This window comes from Mobula birostris, chromosome 6 (assembly GCF_030028105.1).
Source record: "Mobula birostris isolate sMobBir1 chromosome 6, sMobBir1.hap1, whole genome shotgun sequence".
In the NCBI taxonomy this organism is placed as follows: Eukaryota; Metazoa; Chordata; class Chondrichthyes; order Myliobatiformes; family Myliobatidae; genus Mobula; species Mobula birostris.
In genome coordinates, this window is record NC_092375.1 from 92,472,136 (window position 1) to 92,486,744 (window position 14,609).

General features: G+C 48.5%; 1 protein-coding gene across 1 annotated transcript in view; it reads left to right on the forward strand.

Moving 5' to 3' along the window:
* Positions 1-319: 319 nt before the first annotated feature.
* The window catches only part of wbp4 (WW domain binding protein 4), a 74,725-nt gene continuing 60,435 nt past the window's right edge, over positions 320-14,609 (forward strand). Inside the window, exon 1 of the mRNA XM_072260849.1 lies at positions 320-627. Within this exon, the coding sequence (XP_072116950.1) occupies positions 335-627 (293 nt within the window). The 5' untranslated portion in view covers positions 320-334. The remainder of the gene's footprint in view (positions 628-14,609) is intronic.

Below are 14,609 nucleotides of genomic sequence, written 5' to 3' on the forward strand. Positions count from 1 at the left end.
AGATTTGGGGTTCATTTTGAGGCTGGTCTGATGTGTGGCGTGTTTACCTAAAGAACTGTTACCGCGCTTTGTGTTGGTTTTTTTTGGAGTTCTATAAAAAAGTTGTTATGGTCGTTTTATTTGCGAAAACCCACAACCCAAGCGGTTCATATCGATGACAAACAACTGCGCTCAACGCCAAGCAGGCGTGCCACTGATCACAGGTTTCCAGTGTAGATAACAACCCGCCAGTATCAGCCTGAGTCCGAAAGCGGCGACACTTTTGTATCCTCAAAGTACTACTGTGTAATATTTTGCCCAATTTCCTGTATTTCCCTTGCATGAGCTCATCAGTATGTTTATAGTAAATTCGGGGCAGGAGAGGGGGAATGGGGAGGCAAAGCGATGGCTGACGGCAGCACTGCGTGACGACACGAGGCTACCCGCTCTCGCGCTCGGTGACGACGACGCACTGGGCAAGCACGCGCTCGGTGACGACGACGCGCGAGGCGGGCACCCGCTCGGTGACGACGACGCGCGGGGCGGGCACCCGCTCGGTGACGGCGCGCTGCAGACGCGGCCTTTCTCGGCCTTTCCACTTGTTTCCTTTTCTGCTCCCGGACGGAAGGCCGGTTGCGCAGCAACGATGTAAGTGAGGGGGCCTTTGGGGTGAAACATTGCCGGCTGAAGCTCGGGACCACAGGCTTTCCAGAGGGCCCGCTGCATCCCGAGGCAGCCCGGGAGATCTGCGCAACGGGCAGATGGCCGCGTGGGGAGTCAGTCATGCATCACGGCTCCCTCACCCTCTGCTCACCACTCCGGGATTTCTGTCTCTCTTGGAGACTTTACCTCTCCTCTCCTCCTGCCTTCATTTCTTCCTCCTCGCCGACCCTTCGCCCCCGCCATCCTGTGCGCCCTCTTCCTCCCTTCCCTCTCTTTCCAAACATCCCTTACCCCTTCTTCCCTTCCCCAACACCCCTCCCCTTCTCCCCCTCCCCTCCCCTCCCCCTCCCCCTCCCCTCCCCCTCCCCCTCCCCTCCCCCTCCCCTCCCCCTCCCCTCCCCCTCCCCTCCCCCTCCCCCTCCCCTCCCCCTCCCCCTCCCCCTCCCCTCCCCCTCCCCCTCCCCCTCCCCCCTCTTCCCCCCCTCTTCCCCCCCTCTTCCCCCCTCTTCCCCCCTCCCCCCTCTCCCCCCTCTCCCCCCTCTCCCCCCTTCCCCCCCTTCCCCCCCTTCCCCCCCTTCCCCCTTCCCCCCCTTCCCCCCTTCCCCCCTTCCCCCCTTCCCCCCTTCCCCCTTCCCCCTCTCCCCCTTCCCCCTCTCCCCCTCTCCCCCTCTCCCCCTCTCCCCCTCTCCCCCTCTCCCCTTTCCCCTCTCCCCCTCTCCCCTTTCCCCTCTCCCCCTCTCCCCCTCTCCCCTCTCCCCTCTCCCCTCTCCCCTCTCCCCTCTCCCCTCTCCCCCCTCTCCCCTCTCCCCCCTCTCCCCTCTCCCCTCTCCCCCCTCTCCCCTCTCCCCCCTCTCCCCTCTCCCCCCTCTCCCCTCTTCCCCCCTCTCCCCTCTTCCCCCCTTCCCCCCTCTCCCCTCTTCCCCCCTCTCCCTCTTCCCCCTCTCCCCTCTTCCCCCTCTCCCCTCTTCCCCCTCTCCCCTCTTCCCCCTCTCCCCTCTTCCCCCTCTCCCCTCTTCCCCCTCTCCCCCTCTCCCCCTCTCCCCCCTCTCCCCCCTCTTCCCCCTCTTCCCCCTCTCCCCCTCTCCCCCCCTCTCCCCCCTCTCCCCCCTCTCCCCCTCTCCCCCCTCTCCCCCCTCTCCCCCCTCTCCCCCCCCTCTCCCCCCTCTCCCCCTCTCCCCCTTCCCCTCCCCCTCTCCCCCCTTCCCCTCTCCCCTCCCCCCTCTCCCCCCTTCCCCCTCCCCCCTCCCCCCCTCCTTCCCCCTCCCCCTCCCCCTCCCCCCTCCCCCTCTCCCCCTCCCCCCTCCCCCCTCTCCCCCTCCCCCTCCCCCCTCTTCCCCCTCCCCCTTCCCCCTCTTCCCCCCCCCCCCCTTCCCCCCTTCCCCCTCCCCCCTTCCCCCTTCCCCCTCTTCCCCCTCCCCCCTTCCCCCTCTTCCCCCTCCCCCCTTCCCCCTCTTCCCCCTCTCCCCTCTTCCCCTCTTCCCCCTCTTCCCCCTCTCCCCCTTCCCCCTCTTCCCCCTCTTCCCCCTCTTCCCCCTCTTCCCCCTCTTCCCCCTCCCCCCTCTCCCCCCCTCTCCCCCTCTCCCCCTCTTCCCCCCTCCCCCTCTTCCCCTCTTCCCCCTCTTCCCCCTCTTCCCCTCTTCCCCCTCTTCCCCTCTTCCCCCTCTTCCCCCCTCTTCCCCCTCTTCCCCCTCTTCCCCCTCTCCCCCTCTCCCCTCTCCCCCTCTCCCCCTCTCCCCCTCTTCCCCTCTCCCCTCTTCCCCCTCTTCCCCTCTTCCCCCTCTTCCCCCTCTCCCCCTCTTCCCCCTCTCCCCCTCTTCCCCCTCTCCCCCCTCTCCCCTCCCCCTCTCCCCCTTCCCCTCTCCCCTCCCCCCTCTCCCCCCCTCCCCCCTCTCCCCCCTTCCCCCTCCCCCTCCCCCCTCCTTCCCCCTCCCCCTCCCCCTCCCCCCTCCCCCCTCCCCCTCTTCCCCCTCCCCCCTCCCCCCTCTCCCCCTCCCCCTCCCCCCTCTCCCCCTCCCCCTCCCCCCTCTTCCCCCTCCCCCTCCCCCCTCTTCCCCTCCCCCTTCCCCCTCTTCCCCCTCCCCCCTTCCCCCTTCCCCCTTCCCCCTCTTCCCCCTCCCCCCTTCCCCCTCTTCCCCCTCCCCCCTTCCCCCTCTTCCCCCTCCCCCCTTCCCCCTCTTCCCCCTCCCCCCTTCCCCCTCTTCCCCCTCTTCCCCCTTCCCCCTCTTCCCCCTCCCCCCTCTTCCCCCTCTTCCCCCTTCCCCCTCTTCCCCCTTCCCCCTCCCCTCCCCCCTCCCCTCCCCCCTCTTCCCCTCCCCCCTCTTCCCCTCCCACCTCTTCCCCTCCCCCCTCTCCCCCCTCTCCCCCTCTCCCCCCTCTCCCCCCTCTCCCCCCTCTCCCCCCCTCTCCCCCCTCTCCCCCCTCTCTCCCCCCTCTCTCCCCCCTCTCTCCCCCCCTCTCTCCCCCCCTCTCTCCCCCCTCTCTCCCCCCCTCTCTCCCCCCCTCTCTCCCCCCCTCTCTCCCCCCCTCTCTCCCCCCCTCTCTCCCCCTCCCCCCCTCCCCCCTCCCCCCCTCCCCCCCTCTCTCCCCCCCTCTCTCCCCCTCCCCCCCTCCCCCCTCCCCCCCTCCCCCCCTCCCCCCCTCCCCCCCTCCCCCCCTCCCCCCCTCCCCCCCTCCCCCCCCTCCCTCCCCCTCCCCCTCCCCCTCCCCCTCCCCCTCCCCCTCCCCCTCCCCCTCCCCCTCCCCCTCCCCCTCCCCCCTCCCCTCCCCTCCCCCCTCCCCCCCCTCCCCCTTCCCCCTTCCCCCTTCCCCCTCTTCCCCCCTCCCCTCCCCTTCCCCCTTCCCCCATTCCCCTTCCCCTTCCCTTTCCCCCTTCCCTCCTCTTCCTTGACATCTCTTACACCCTTCCTCTGTTTCCCCCTCCCTGACATCCCTTCTGCCCCAATTCCTCTGACCCCTTCTCTCCCTCTTCCCTCTATCCCAATCCTCCTGTCCACTCTTATTCTAATAATGAAGAAAACTGTGCTTCAAGACTCTGGCGTGTATCTGAGGTGCCAGAGTTTGGCTCTGTGTATTGTTTTGATGAGAATGTGAACTGGCAGACTGAGCTACTTCACGTGGTTTTTGACAGTGCTCTAATTACCTACAGTGTCCCATGCCATATCCATGCTGGGTAAATTACCTGCCAAATCTTGAATTTAAATGGAGAAAGGAGGTCTCCTTGCCTTTAGCTTTGTTTTTTTTATTCTTAATTTTTAAAAGATAGGTTTCATTCCCTGGTTTTAATTTTGATGTGACAGCCAACTGTTAAAACTCAACAAGAATTTGGGAATCTAGTTGCTTCTCCAGAGAATGTGAAGTAAAGCAGGGTGCTTGTTTTAATTTCAAGCTGAAGGGAAGGTCTTGCCTGACCGTACATGATAAATTATATTATCTCATACTTTTCTGCAGGCATCAGTACTTGCATTACTTATGGCAGACTTTGATAAGGCTGCTTTTGCAGAGACCAAAGACAAATCTCTCTTGCTTTTCTTCCATTAACTTTCACTCAAAGGATATTGAACCCAAGGGGTTCAATATCTTTGTGGGCAGGTTTGTTAGAGTTGTTTGGGAGAGTTTGAACCGATTTGGTGTGGGGATGAGAACTCATCATTGAGGATGAGGTAGTTGGTTTGCAAACAAAGGCAGTCTGTAGTGAGACTCCTAGCAAGGAGAGGCTAATGATAGGGCAAAATTGCAAAATAAAAGGCAGACAAAATTAGAAAGTGTCAATACAGGACTGAAGGTGTTGTATTTGAATGTGCACAGTATATGGAATAAGGTAGGTGAACTTGTACCAATTATAGGTTGTCATGATGTAGGCATCACTGAATCATGGTTGAAAAAAGATTATAGCTCGGAGCTTAATGTCCAAGCATACACGTATCGAAAGGGTAGGCAGAAAGGCAGGGGGGAGTGTTCTGTTGGTAAAGAATGAAATCAGATCATTAGAAAGAGGTGACATAGGGTCTGAAGGTGTTGAATCATTGTGGACAGAGGCTAAGGAACTGCAAGGGTAAAAAGACCCTGATGGGAGTTGTATACAGATCCCCAAACACTAGTAAGGATGTGGGCTACAAATTACAATGGAAATAGAAAATGCATGCCAAAAGGGCAATGTTACAATAGTCATGGGGGACTTCAATATGCAGGTAGATTGGGAAAATCAGATTGGTGCTAAATTCCAAGAGGGGTGATTTCTAGAATGCCTATGAGGTGGCTTCTTAGAGCAGTTCATGGTTGAGCCCTTGAGCAATGAACCAAATTGATTAGATAGCTGAAGGTAAAAGAACCCTTAGGGGAAAGTGATCATGTGATGGAATTCACCCTGAAATTTGAGAGGAGATGCTCAAGTCAGATATATCAGTAATGCAGTGGAGTAAAAGGAATTCCAGAGGCATGAGAGGGGAGTTGCCCAAAATTGATTGGTAAAAAAACACTGGCAGGGTGATAGCAGAAATTTCTGGAAGCAATATGGAAGGCTCAGGATGTATACATCCCAAAAAGGAGGAAGTATTCTAAAGGCAAGTTGACACAACCATGGCCACTATAAAAGCCAAAGAGAGGACATTTAATAGAGCAAAGCTTAGTGGGTTGGGAAGCTTTTAAAAACTAATAGAAGGCAACTAAAAAAAGTCATTAAGAAGGAAAAGATGGAATTTGAAAATAAGCTAGCCAATAATATTAAAGAAGGTACCAAATGATTCTTCAGATACATGAAGTGTAAAAGAGAGGCAAGAGTGGATATTGGACTGCTGGAAAACAATAGTGGAGAGGTCGTAATGGGGGACAAGGAAATTACAGACAACCTAAATGAGTATTTTCCATCAGTCTTCACTGTGGAAGTTCTAGAGTGTCAGGGGTCAGAAGTGTGTGAAGTTGCCATTACTGGGAGGAAGTTCTTCAGAAACTGAAAGGTCTGAATGTAGATAAATAACCTGGGCCTGGTGTTGTACACCCCAGGGTTCTGAAAGAGGTTGTGAAGGCATTAGTAATGATCTTTCAAGAATCACTGGATTCTGGACAGTTTTGGAGGTCTGGAAATTTGCAAATGTCATTTCACTCTTCAAGAAGGAAGAGAGGCAGAAGAAAGGAAATTATCGATCGGTTAGTGTAACCTTAGTGTTTGGGTAGATGTTGGAATCGATTGTTTAGGATGAAGTCTAAGGGTAGTTGGAGGCATATGATAAAATAGGCTGTAGTCAGCATGGTTTCCTCAAGGGATAATCTTGCCTGACAAATCTTTTGGAATTCTTTGAAGAAATAAGCAGGATAGACAGAGGAGAATTGGTTAATGTGTGTTTGGATTTTCAAAAGGCCTTTGACAAGGTGCCACACAGAGGCTGCTTAACAAGTTAAGAGCCTATGGTATTACATCATAGATTCTGTCATGTATAAGGCAGTGGCTGATTGGCAGGAGACAGATAGCAGGAGTGAAAGGTGCCTTTTCTGGTTGGCTGCCGGTGACTAGTGGGGTTCCACAGGGGCCTATGTTGAGACTGCTTATTTTTACATTATATGTCAAGGACTTTGATGGAATTGATGGCTTTGTTGCAAAGTTTATGGATGATACAAAAATAGGTGGAGGGGCTGGTAGTTTTGTGGAAGTAGGGAGGCTACAAAAGGATTTAGACAGATCAGGAGAATGGGCAAAGAAGTGGCAGATGGAATACAGTGTCGAAGAGTATGGTCAGGCACTTTGGTAGAAGAAATAAAAGAGTAGACTGTTTTTGAAATGGAGAGAAAATTAAAAAAACTGAGGTGCAAAGGGATTTGGGAGTCCTAGTGCAGGATTTGCTGAAGGTTAATTTGCAGGTTGAGTCTGTGGTGAGGAAGGCAAATGTGATGTTAGCATTCATTTCAAGAGGACTAGAATATAAAAGCAAGGATGTAATGTTGAGGCTTTATAAAGCACTGGTGAGGCCTCACTTGGAGTATTGTGAGCAGTTTTGAGCCCCAAATCTTAGAAAAGGTATGCTGACACTGGAGAGGGTTCGAAGGAGGTTCATGAAAGTCATTCCAGGTTTCAATGGCTTGTCATATGAAGACTGATGGCTGTGTGCCTGTATTCACTAGAGTTCAGAAGAATTGGGGGTGACCTCATTGAAACCTTTTGAATAGTGATAGGCCTTGAGTGGACGTGGAGAGGAAGGGACTAGGGGGGACAGCCTCAGAATAGAGGGGTGTCCTATTATAATGGAGATTAGGAGGAATTTCTTTAGCCAGAGAGTGGTGAATCTGTGCAGTTCGTTGCCACATGTAGCTGTGGAGGCTAAGTCTTCATGTGTATTTAACATAAGAGGTTGATAGGTTATTGATTGGTTAGACCATAAGACAAAGGAGCAGAAATCGTCCATTTGGCCCATCGAGTCTGCTCCGCCATTCTATCATGGGCTGATCCATTCTCCCATTTAGTCCCACTCCCCTGCCTTCTCACCATAACCTTTGATGCCCTGGCTACTCAGATACCTATAAATCTCTGCCTTACATACACCCAATGACTTGACCTCTACTGCCGCCCGTGGCATCAGATTCCACAGATTCACCACCCTCTGGCTGAAAAAATTTCTTTGCATCTCTGTTCTGAATCGGTGCCGTTCAATCCTTAAGTCATGCCCTCTCGTACTAGACTCCCCCATCATGGGAAACAACTTTGCCACATCCACTCTGTCCATGCCTTTTAACATTCGAACTGTTTCTATGAGGTCCCCCCTCATTCTTCTAAATTCCAAGGAGTACAGTCCAAGAGCAGTCAAGCGTTCCTCATATGTTATTCCTCTCATTCCCGGAATCATTCTAGTGAATCTTCTCTGAACCCTCTCCAACGTCAGCACATCCTTTCTTAAATAAGGAGCCCAAAACTGCCCACAGTACTCCAAGTGAGGTCTTACCAGTGCCTTCTAGAGCCTCAACATCACATCCCTGCTCCTATACTCTATTCCTCTAGAAATGAATGCCAACATTGCATTGGCCTTCTTCACCATCGACTCAACCTGGAGGTTAACTTTCAGGGTATCCTGCACGAAGAATCCCAAGTCCCGTTGCATCTCAGAACTTTGAATTCTCTCCCTATTTAAATAATAGTCTGCCCGTTTATTTCTTTTACCAAAGTGCATAACCATACACTTTCCAACATAGTATTTCATTTGCCACTTCTTTGCCCATTCTCCTAATCTATCCAAGTCTCTCTGCAGACTCTCTGTTTCCTTAGCACTACTGGCCCCTCCACCTATCTTTGTATCATCAGCAAACTTAGCTACAAAGCCATCTATTCCATAATCCAAATCGTTGATGTACAACGTAAAAAGAAGTGGCCCCAAAATGGACCCCTGTGGAACACCACTGGTAACTGGCAGCCAACCAGAATAGGATCCCTTTATTCCCATTCTGTTTCCTGCCAATCAACTAACGCTCTATCCATGTATGTAACTTTCCCGTAATTCCATAGGCTCTTATGAAGGGATATGGGGAGAAGGCAGGAGACTGGGGCTGAGAGGAAAAATGGTGGAGCAGACTCGATGGGCCAAATGGCCTTATTCTGCTCTGATATGATATAACTGCAAGCAGTTATTAACTTTTAAACAATTCATATGCAGCTTGTAACAAGATTAACTGAAGTCCAACAGGGAAGATGGTCCAGTTGCAGCGAGTAGAACATTTCAAATTTAAAGTATTATTAGACCAAAGAAAAAAAGCTTATATGATGTTATCAAAAAGAACAGTAAGCTTGACGACGGGAAATAATTCTGGAATTCAGCAAAGGACAACAAAGAAATTGATAAGGAAAAAGAAAGTAATGAGAGGAATTTTGTGAAGTGCAAGGACAGGTCAGAAAAGTTATGCAGATACATAGGAAGATAATATTCCTTCTTTAGTGTGAGGTAGGACAATAAGGAAATGGCATAGAACAAGACACAGAAAGCCTTCCAAAATAGTGGAGAAATACAGCAAATGAAATGAAATAAATTAGCAATGGTCAAGAAAGCAGCATTGGAGTAATTAGTGGGACAAGAATCACACTTGAGGAATCAATCCTCAAGATCTGAAGATCTACAATGAAGTATTTTGATAAGGATGGTTATGGAGGTAAAAACAGCAGATCAGGAAGCAGCTGTGGAAAGAAAAATAGATTGCCATCCAGATGTGGGATCCTTCATCAGAACTGGGAAAGAGAAAGTAAGTTCCATTTAACTTTCCTTTCTTTTCCACTTCTGGTGACGGAGTTTGGGACCTGAAACATTAACTGTTTCTCTGTATACATTTGCTGCTTGATCGGAGTTTTAACAACATTTTCTGTTTTTATGTCAGATTTCCAGTGTTGGTGTTCAGAGGGACCTGGGTGCCTTCTACATGAATCACTGAAAGTCAATGGTCTAGTACAGTAAACAGTTAAGAAGGCAAATAGTATGTTGCCTTTATTCTAAGAGGGTTTGTGTTTAAGAGCAAGGATACCTTGCTACATTTATGTATGACCCGAGTGAGACTGTACCCAGAGAGTGGTGTACAGTTTGGGTCTCCCTACCTGAAAAGGAACAATTGGAGCACTATAATTTATCACAAGATAGAATCCTGGGATGGCAGTTCTATCCTACGAAGACAGATTAAGATCTCTGGACCTTCACTTTATTTTTCTTTAGAAGAGTTGGAGGTGATCTCATTGAAAAGTGCAAAACCTTAGCACCTATGAAGATTCTGTATTTCCACTGGCTGTGTTGTATAGAACCATGAATCATAATTTTCAAAATAAAGAGTATGCTGTTCAAAACAGAATTAAGAAAATCTGCATCTGGAGTGTAGGTGGTGAGTACATACATGACAGATTAATTTTTTAAAATATGTTAGGGAAATAAAGGGATGTGACGTTAGTGCAGTAAAGTCTTGTTGAGATAGATCAGCAAAGATCTCATTGAATAGATCAGTCTGCATAAGGTTGAATGGCTTTACTCTTGCCTCTATATACGATAGCCTAACCATTTAATAACTCCATTTCTTTAGAGCATAATGAGCTCGACAGGAGCACTGTTTTACAGAATTTGCAAGTAAAGAGAACCAATATTTCAGGAGAATCTCAGTGGAAAGAGGAAATTTAGGAACTAAGGATTGCTGGTTAAGCTAGATGGATGGTTTCATGTGGTGGAGCAAATTTAAATGTAATTTGACATCTCAGAAGAATGTGAGGCTACAGAGAATGTTAGAAGTAGGAGAAACAAGGCTGAGACTTTTAACTTGTAAGAATTTTGAAATCAAATGCCCTGGTGAATTGTATTGCTGTACCATGTTTTTAGAGAATTCTTGCATGTCTGGCAAAGGTTCAAATCCTAGTCTTGATGCAGGGTCTCAACTGGGAACATTGACTATGTTTTGCCTGAGGTTTCTCCAGCAGTTTGTTAATTTGCTGAAAAGTCAAATCCTGCTTGATAAAATATTGAATGTTCCACATTCTGGCAGAAAGTGAAAATACGCAAGGTTCTTTTGGAGGTGAAGACGTGTTAATTGTTGGAAGCTTGGAGCCAGTTATTTGTAGTAATCCTTGTAATTGTGGAGAGATTGCTCTCAACACTGGAAAGCTAAGTCATCATGTCCTCCCAGGTAATTATGCATCCCTGTTCTCCAGTAGTTGGAGTGATCCTGACTGAACAAGAAAACAAAAATTCAATACTCTGTGCTTTCATAAACTACACAGATCATGATTTACTATGGAGGTGCCTCTGCTCTCTCATTTAATGATATTTTGAAATGGATGTCCTTTTAATCTGTGCTTTGACACTCTCTACTTGTATTTTAGTAGGAATGTTTATGCCCTATAGAGAATGTTTGAACATCTGTACATTTTGGATTGTTAAACTAGGGGAAAGATGACTTCATGCTCTCCATTATTGATTTTAAAGTTTGACTTTGTGAATTGTAATGTTAATAAATTAATGCAACTATCTTTTTAAAATTTGGATTGTACTATCTTGTTTCAGGTGCATAATCTGGGTTTAGACCATAAAACATAGGAGCAGAATTAGGCCATTCAGCCCATCAAGTCTGCATTGCTATTCCATCATAGCTGATCCTGGATACCACTCATCCCCATACATCTGCCTTCTCGCCATATTATTTGGTGCCCTGACTGATCAGGAAATGGTCAACTTCCACCTTACAGACAAACTTGGCCTCCACCGCACTCTGTGGCAGAGTATTCCATAGATTTACCACACCCTGGCGAAAAAAAATTCCTGTTTACCTCTGATCTAAAGGGTCACCGCTCAACTTGAGGCTGTGCTCTCTAGTTCTGGATACCTCCACCATAGGAAACATCCCCTCCACATCCACCCTATTTAGCTCTTTCAACATTTGGTAGGTTTCAATGAGATTCCCCGCCCGCCCCCATTCTTCTAAATTCCAGTGAGTACAGCCCCAAAGCTGCCAAACATTCCTCATATGTTAACCCTGCCATTCCTGGAATCATCTTTGTGAACCTCCTCTGGACTCTCTCCAATGACAATACATCCTTTCGGAGATATGGGGCCTAAAAATGTTGACAATACACCAAGTGCGGTCTGACTAGTGTCTTCTAAAGGCTCGACATTACCTCCTTGCCTTTATATTCTATTCCCCTTGAAATAAATGCCAACATTGCATTTGCCACCTTTACCATAGACTCAACTTGTAAATTAACCTTCTGGAAGTCTTGTACAAGGACTCCTAAGTCCCTCTGCACCTCTGATGTTTGAACCTTCTCCCCATTTAGATAATAGGCCGCACTATGGTTCCTTTTACCAAAATGCATTATCGTACATTTCCCAACACTGTATTCCATCTGCCACTTTTTTGCCCATTCTTCCAATTTGTCTAAGTCCTGCTGCAATCGTGTTGCTTCCTCAGCACTACCTACCTCTTCACCTATCTTCGTATCATCCGCAAACTTTGCCACAAAGCCATCAATTCCATTATCTAAATCATTGGCGAACACTGTGAAAAGTAGTCGTCTCAATACTGATGCCTGAGGAACACCACTAGTCACTGGCAGCCAACTGGCTACCTCCTGCCTATCAGCCATTCTGCTATCCATGCCAGTATCTTTCCTGTAACGTCATAGGAATTTATCTTGTGAAGCAACCTGATGTGTGTCACCTTGTCCAACCTGTCTATTAGCTCCTCGAAGAACTCAAACAGATTTGTTCGCAAGATTTCCCATTACAGAAACCATGCTGACTTAGTTTGTTATTGGTCTCCAAGTACCTTGAAACCTCATCCTTAATAATAGACTCCAACACTTTCCCTACCACTGAGGTTAGGCTAACTGGCCTATAATTTCCTGTCTTTTGCCTTCCTCCCTTTTTAGAGAGTGGAGTGACATTTGCAATCTTCCAGTCCTCTTGGACCACGCCAGAATCAATTGATTCTTGAAAAATCATGGCCAGTGCATCCATTATCTCTTCAGCAACCCCTCTCAGGACTCTGGGATGTAGTCAATCTGGCCCAGGTGACTTAATCCATCTTAAAACCTTTAATTTTGCCTAGCACTTTTTCCTTTGTGATAGCAATGGCACTCACTCCTGCTCCCTGAGACTCTCAGACCTGTGGCACACTGCTTGTGTCTTCCACAGTGAAGACAGATGCAAAGTGCCCATTAAGTTCATCTGCCATTCCTTTGCTCCCCATTACTACCTCACCAGTGGTCCAATATCAACTCTTGGCTCCCTTTTACTCTATATAACAGAAAAAAACTTTTGGCGTTCTGCTTTATATTATTGGTTAGTCTGTCCTCATATTTAATCTGTTCCCTTCTCATAGCTTCTTTTGTTGGATTTTAAAAGTTTCCCAATCATCCAACCTGCCACTCACTTTTGCTACCTCATATGCCCTTTCTTAGGCTGTAATGCGGTCCTTAACTTCCTTTGTCAGCCATGGTTGACTATCCCTGCCATTTGAGAACTTCTTCCTCTGTGAGACATACAGGTTTCCCCTGACATCTGAAGGTAGAGCATTCCTGTGAAACGGTTCGTAAGCCGGAATGTCGTAAAGCGAAGAAACAATTACCATTTATTTATATGGGAAAATTTTATGAGCGTTCGCAGACCCAAAAATAACCTACCAAATCATGCCAAATAACACATAAAACCTAAAATAGCAGTAACATATAGTAAAAGCAGGAATGATATGATAAATACACAGCTTATATAAAGTAGAAATACTTTTTCACAATCATCGCCTGAACTGTTCTCCGTAGTGAAAATCTCACGCAAGCGCCGTCGGCAAAAACATGGCACGAGCGCTCTCTAATAACCTTTAAGCTATGAAGCTGCCAAATCATACCAAATACCACGTAAAAATACACAGCCAATATAAAGTGGAAATAATGTATGTACAGTGTAGTTTCACTTACCGGAATTGGGAAAGCGTGGAGCACACTGATGATGGTGTGTCGGATTGCGTCGCCTCTGATCTCGGCCGTCAATTACGTGTCGGGCGACACCTAATTAATTAGCATGTTTATTTTGGCTTTTGTCTCCCGGCTACTGCTGCATTCCACGAATCGGTATCTGTCTGCGGCCTGGGTGATGGGGACACTGGGGTGTTATCTCGTCGTCTGTTTCCATTAGAGCAGGTAGCTCATCTTCTCCTATGACTGCCCCCCTCGATGTCGAAGGTCGAGGTTCGTCGTCTGCTGTGGCTGATGTGGAAGGCTTGCTTGACTGCTGAGCCTCGCGCAATTTTAGATCATACAGTTCTTTGTAAGCACTCAAACCATCCTGCAAATATCCCCTAAACCGACGTACCCTTTCAAAATTAAAGTCGTACTTTATCATTACTCATTCGGTTTCGATTGTTATCCTTTCCTCTTCCAATTGCATCAGCTCTTCATCATCAGTTCTTGGTCATGGGATGCCAAAACCTCTTCAACATCACTTCGTCAGCCAACTCACTTAGTCCTTACTTTGTTCACCACGATCGAAACGCTTAATTATGTCTAGTTTTACGCTAAGTGTAACACCCTTACGAGCTCTTTCAGGCTTTTCCGATACCATAGAACTCACCTTGCAAACGGCTGCTCACAGACATGTGTTTAAGCAATGCCAGCGAGAATGCCGTTTGGAATCCGGGGGAGAGCGGCTGTTCGGGGCGCGTTCTGCCTTTTATTGCGTGCTGTTTTTCTCGTAACAGTGAAAACACCTTCTGAAAGCGAAAACGGTACTAATGTAGGTCTTTTGTAACAGTGAGGTTTTGTAAAGCGAACGTTCGAAAAGCAGGGGACACCTCTATCTATCCTGCACCTTGTGAACTGTTCCCAGAAACTTCAGCCATCTCTGTTCTGCCATCATCCCTGCTGGTATCCTCTTCCAGTCCACCTGGGCAAGCTCTTCTCATGCCTCTATAATTCCCTTTATTCCATTGTGATACTGCTACATCTGACTTGTGCTTCTCCCTCTCAAATTGCAGTATGAATTAATCATATTATGATCACTGCCTTCTAAGGGTTCCTTTACATTAAGCTCCCTAATGAGATCTGGGTTATTACATAACACCCAATCTAAGATAGCCTTTCCCCAAGTAGGATCAAGCACAAGCTGCTATAAAAAGTCATCCCGTAGGCATTCAACACACTCCCTCTCTGGCAATCTGACAGCAACCTGATTTTCCCAATCACCTTGCATATTGAAGACCCGGTTACAATTGTGTCATTACCCTTATTACATGCCTTTTCCAGCTCTCTTTGCAATCTTAACCCCATACCTTGGCTACTATCTGGAGGCCCATATATGATTCCCATGATTTTTTTTACCCTTTGCAATTTTTTTGCTCTGCCCACAAAGACTCAACATTCTCTGACTCTATGTCACCTCACCTCTTTCTAAGGATGTTATTCCATCTCTTGCTAACAGAACCACACCTCCACCTATGCCTTCCTGGCTGTCCTTTCAGTACAAAGTATATCCTTTGAT